Source organism: Gavialis gangeticus, unplaced genomic scaffold, assembly GCF_001723915.1.
Source record: "Gavialis gangeticus isolate Ggan-Ray unplaced genomic scaffold, GavGan_comp1, whole genome shotgun sequence".
In the NCBI taxonomy this organism is placed as follows: Eukaryota; Metazoa; Chordata; order Crocodylia; family Gavialidae; genus Gavialis; species Gavialis gangeticus.
The window spans coordinates 109,114,004-109,119,449 of NW_017729022.1; the positions used below are offsets into that span (position 1 = coordinate 109,114,004).

The 5,446-nt window shown below is 40.8% G+C and overlaps 1 protein-coding gene across 1 annotated transcript in view; it reads right to left on the reverse strand.

The window, feature by feature from the left end:
* Positions 1-5,446, reverse strand: part of LRP6 (LDL receptor related protein 6) — a 260,426-nt gene that overhangs the window by 11,877 nt on the left and 243,103 nt on the right. The window contains exons 18-19 of the mRNA XM_019515963.1: positions 3,329-3,565; positions 1,907-2,017 (exon numbers count right to left, since the gene is read on the reverse strand). Of these exons, the coding sequence (XP_019371508.1) occupies positions 1,907-2,017; positions 3,329-3,565 (348 nt within the window). The remainder of the gene's footprint in view (positions 1-1,906; positions 2,018-3,328; positions 3,566-5,446) is intronic.

Genomic DNA, 5,446 nt, shown 5'->3' on the forward strand with positions numbered 1-5,446 from the left:
TCCAATAACTTTATTTGCACTAAGACTAGTATTAAGAGAAAAACTGGAAGCCTATACTACTCACAGTTTATTACAGTCTCCTAATTAAACCTGTGCCATGAATAAATAGCCACTAGGGACTAGGATTACATTCCTACTTGTCATTAAACACAACTGCTTTTCACATTTGACCCAAGCAGCACATTAACCTAGGACAAAAAGCTAAAGTTCTAATTTACTGTGCTACATACCACTACTCCCCCATCTCTGCTCAGTAGGGGCTTATTAATCAGGGCTTAGCATTCACAGATGCAAAAGAACAGAGACATGGCAGCAACATATGATTCGGCACCTGGTATTTCCAAAAAGACCCAACGTGCCCCACATTGTGGTAGCAGCCATATCTGATCATCTGTCCTAGAAGTGGTATTTTTGAGAGAAGATGCCAGAACAAGTGCATAACTAGTCAGATACAGCCAGCTTTTCAGTCTGAAAGCATGAAACTCTAAGCAGTGATACTTTTGGGTACATATTTTATTTGTCTAATCCCTTATCCTCTAATGAAGGCCTGCCTTAATCACACACACCCTTGCCCCCTAAACTCTGCATCCACACTTTACTCCATCTGCTTGTCTCCCAAATTTAGAGAGAGAAGAAAGTAAGGCATTAGCTACAATTTTATCTCAGTGCATGTATGGACATAACTTTTCTTTTACCATTTAAAAAGATATGACAGATTAATGTAACACATTGTATGCATAAGTCTGTGGGCTGCTTTACATGTGCAGGTAAAGGCATGATGGGATCTAATGCGTGATCCACACAATCACATCTGCTTCCCTGCCACACGAGCTAGGCAGAAGGTGCGACTGTGGGATCATGAATCAGATCTCATCATGTCTTATTCCCTGTGCAGGGGGAGCCCGATCCCAGGCTCCCCCACACTAGCAAGAAGAAAACTCCTGCACCTGGGAAGCCCCATCAGCTGACAGGGCTCCCAGCTGTGGGGGCACCCAATACACCCCTGTGGTAGGGAGACTGCAGCTGCTGACTTTGATTTTGTTTTTTTGTTTTTTCCTGTTAATTATGTCTGTTACCTGCAGTATATACTTCTGTTGGAACTGATGGACAAATCTCCCTGGTCACAATATCTAATCATCGAGTGATGACAATGAACTTAGGGCTGAAATCTGTTCTGGTTGGCCTGTTCTTTTCCTCTATAGCCCTGGAGGTTTCAAGGCAGGCAGACACAAGGGATATCGTGTTCCATAAACTGTAATCTACAGCTATAAACTAGCCAGATAATTGCACCAAGCTTTAGACATAACAGAAATGTTTTAGGATGTTTATGCACAGACAGATGTGATTAATACAAGTGGATCATTATTTATCATTACAATGGGAATAGCTAAGTTGTACACAGCTCTTTTTTTAAATTCTGATTCTAGAAGAATTGCTTGTGAATTCTTTGGATGAGAGACTTATGAAACAGAGAAGAATGGTTCTGACAGCCCTACCAGAATATTGATGAGACTCTTACAGGAAAGAAAAGCACTTCTCCTTTGGACATACAAACATAACATAATAAAGCAAAATTTATATTAAAATATCTAAAAATATCAGTGGAAGAATTTTTAGATAACTCTACATTTAAGACTTTGTATTCAGTATACATTTTCATTCAAAAAAGAGCTACATGCCACTTAGCTTTTTTCACTCTGTGGTTAATAATGATGCCTGTATATTAGTTACTGAGCAACCCATGAGGCAGGAGAACTCGCCTTAGAATTAGTACATTTGGCTCTATCAGTAGTTTGAGAGTGAATTCTAATTCACCTGGGAGGCACTGGGGGGAGGGGAGGGAGCGAAGGAAGCAACAGTTTTCCCTCACAGCAACCAAGTCTCTAATCACAGCCTGTAAACTTACAGCATCCATGCTTATCTGAGTTATCACTGCAGTCCAAGTTGTGATCACATTTCTTGTTTTTTCCAATGCATTGTCCACTAGCACAGCGGAACTGATCAGTTAAACAGAGCACTGGGAGGGAAAGAAAAAGTCCAGAAATATTAAATATCAGTCATTTTGACTCTTAAACAGAATCAAGCAAACAAGTCACTAAGACACACAACCAGAAGTCTCTCAAAAAAAAATTACCCGATGCCAGTTTTATTTTCTGTAGTATTTCAAGGCACAATATTTATCCCCAGTGACAAACTTGCATAAAATGCATTTCCTGGTTGCAGAGAGGCTTAAAGTGATGACCTGAAGGCATTATTTCCCATTTAAAAGGTTACAGGTATAGCTTGACTATATAAAGTCAAAGGCACAAGGGTTCTAGTAATTACAGGAAGTTAGCCCACAATAAGTTTATTATAGAATTGGCAGGAAGCAGCCTCTAGTTAACATTGCTACTTATAACAATATTTGTGGTTCGACTGCAAAAATAATTAAGTTATTAAAAAAACCTGTATCAAGCTATGAAACTAAAAAGTTTATTTTAAGAAAGATTAAAGTTCCTCTGGTTGTTTCCATCATGGTCTTGTTCTTTCTCACTCATTCTTTCTTATCCTTCCCCTGGTCAGCAAAACTCACAAGGAATGTGGAACCCTCACAAGACAAAACCATTTGTTTTTCCAGTCATGACTATTACTTTACAGCACTTTGAATTCTGCATTTTTATGGAGTTTGCAGGTGGAAGACATCCTCAAAAAAATCTCTCAAGCTGCGTCCATTCTTAGCTCTGTATTATACAACTACAATACAGTAAGTCATTATTGATTAATTGTTAGACACAGCATCCATTATGTACTAAAAAGGTATTCAGTTACCTATTATCAGGATTCATTTAATCCAAGGTTGTGTGTTTTTGGTTGTTTGTTTGTTTGTTTTTACAGCTGGCAATAAATCAGTATCTAGTTCTTAGACCAGTGATTCTCAGCTAGGGTACCACAGCACCCAGTGAGAGCTGGTGCCACACGGTGCTGTGCAACACTAGCACTGTTATGTGTGCAAACATCTGCACATGGTTCACAAGAGAAACCCAGAGATTTCAAACAGGAATCCCCAGTGTCAAAAACTTTCTGACCTATTTGGGTTTTTCTGAGCTCTTTGCAATAGAAGAACTGTTCTATTATTTTACCATAGTCAAAAAAGGCATGAAAGCTAAGAGCTGGCGTTTTCTGGGAAGTGTCTTGAGTCTAATGAGGGATACTTTGAGTCTAAGACCTCAAGGTATTTTACGAAGGAGGTCTATATCTCCCTTCTTTTTTTGTTGAAGAAAATGAAGGATGGAGACAGAGAAGTGAGTTGCCCAATGTGTCAAATAGCAGAGCACGGCACCCTTTATACCTTCACAGTTCTTCTCATCTGAGTTGTCCTGACAATTTGCCTCTCCATTGCACTGGAGGCTGCTCTCTACGCACTGCCCACTTTCACACTGGAACTGCGAGTCTGAGCAGACAGGACAGTTCTTTTCATCACTATGGTCTTCGCATTCAGTGAATCCATCACAACGCCAAGCCACTGGAATGCAGTCAATCTCACCCGTGAAACAGGTAAACTGCTGAGGGGAACATGTTGGGGGTTCTTCAAATAGAAAAAAAAAAATGAATGCAGTAAGTTAAAAGTCCATGTCCATAAGCAGCACATCTTCACAGGGAGGGATCAGGGAATCAGGCTGACAAACACATCCTCTCAGTACTGGAAAAATAATCTGAGCTCCATATGCCAGAGTGCAGGCTCATGTGACTAGAGTACCATTTGACTTGAAATGACAGGAAAGGGACGCACATGCACACAGAAATCACAGGACAATTCCCTTCCTCCCACTCTTCCCAACATCACCCTGTCCTTGTACTTCTTTAAGCCTTCAAAGGTTTTCACTTGAAGTCACACAAGAAGAGCTCTACCCTTCCTCTCCTCCCCTTCCCACAATCCCACTGTGTACACAAAAGATGGCTCACTTTCTTTTTAATGTTCAACAAAAATGGTATAGAAAACATTAAAAGAATATAATGTACTGCAGATGGATGCGCTGTGACTCAATGTCTAGTTATGTGCCCTTTATAACTGTGTTCAGTCAGACTTGTTTTAAACAGACAAAAAATTGCTCCATCTACTCAACTGCTGTTTCAACACAGCTGTTAGCAGTTACTTAACATTTACTACACTAACTGTTAATCTCATGTAGTAAGCATGCATTTCTTTTTTTTTTCTTTTTTTTTTTTTTTCCAACTAAGAGGCCATTTTTTTTCTGGCCTAGCATTAAGTTTGCTCTCAAAAAGTATCTGGATTACGTTAGTTCTTATTCCAGCGTGTGACCACATGTCGCCTGGATGGCTAGCGAACTGCACAACAAATGTACTCAGGAGGGTGACACAAAAACAGAGTTCTCAAGCTCTACTTTTCCTCTCTGACCAAATGGGGACTAGCTACAAAGGCAGTATTACCAAGGAGGAAACCTCCTGTGGTTCTCTATGACACCTCAGCTTCAGGCTGGAGTAAAAGGAAAGGGGAAGCAGGAGGAATAAGCACAACCCAAAGCAAAAGATTCTTGAATGAGAGAAGTTACAATTATTTGGGGAGGGGAGGGAAGTCGCAATAAAAATAAACATGGCCTTAAAATTCAGAGCAAAAATTTTACTTAGTCCCCTTATGCCTCTTGCTTTCAGTTTGTTTGCCCTTGTTGTGCCTGGCCCACAGCCTACAGACGAGGCACAACAAGGGCAAACACAAACTGAAAGCAAGAGGCATAAGGGGACTATGCCTCAACTTGAGAGTAGGACACATAGCAATGGCCTGAAATTGCAGTAAAATAGACTTAGACTGGACATCAGGAAAAAATTCTTTACTACAAGAGCCGTGAGACAGAGGAATAGACTGTCTAGTCTATTCCTCTCCTTCATTGGTGGTTTTCAAGAGTTTGGATAATTGGTCAGGGATGATTTAGGAATAGCAATCCCTGGAATGTGCTGTGAAGAGTAACAGCTGGAAGTCCCACTTCTCTCTATCCCCCACCTCCTCTCCCCTCACTCAAACATACACATTGGTCAGGGATCATGACAAGAGCTCTGCAGCCCAAAGCAGGTGGAAACTGAAGAGGAGCATGTTCAACAGCAGGAGACTGAAGCAGAGCATAATAACCAGCCTAGTTATGAAAGATTAAAGGAGCTGAGATAAATTTATGGAGGGGATAAAAAGACAGAAAAGGGAATTCTGGGTCTCCATTCAGGATGTATGATACATAGAGTTGGGTTTGCAATCCCCAAATTGCAGTGAAGAGTGGAGGATGTTTGGTTTTCCCACTCTACTGGGCTTAACTCTTTGCTACATAGTGCTGGGAATTTTTTTCTCCTTCCTGTTGCTATATCTATCAGGGTTTTTTTTCACCTCCAGAAGCATTGGGTGTTGACTGCAGGCAAGGCTAAGGATCAGCCATGAATGGTGTGTGCCCCTGGCAGCTGGGGG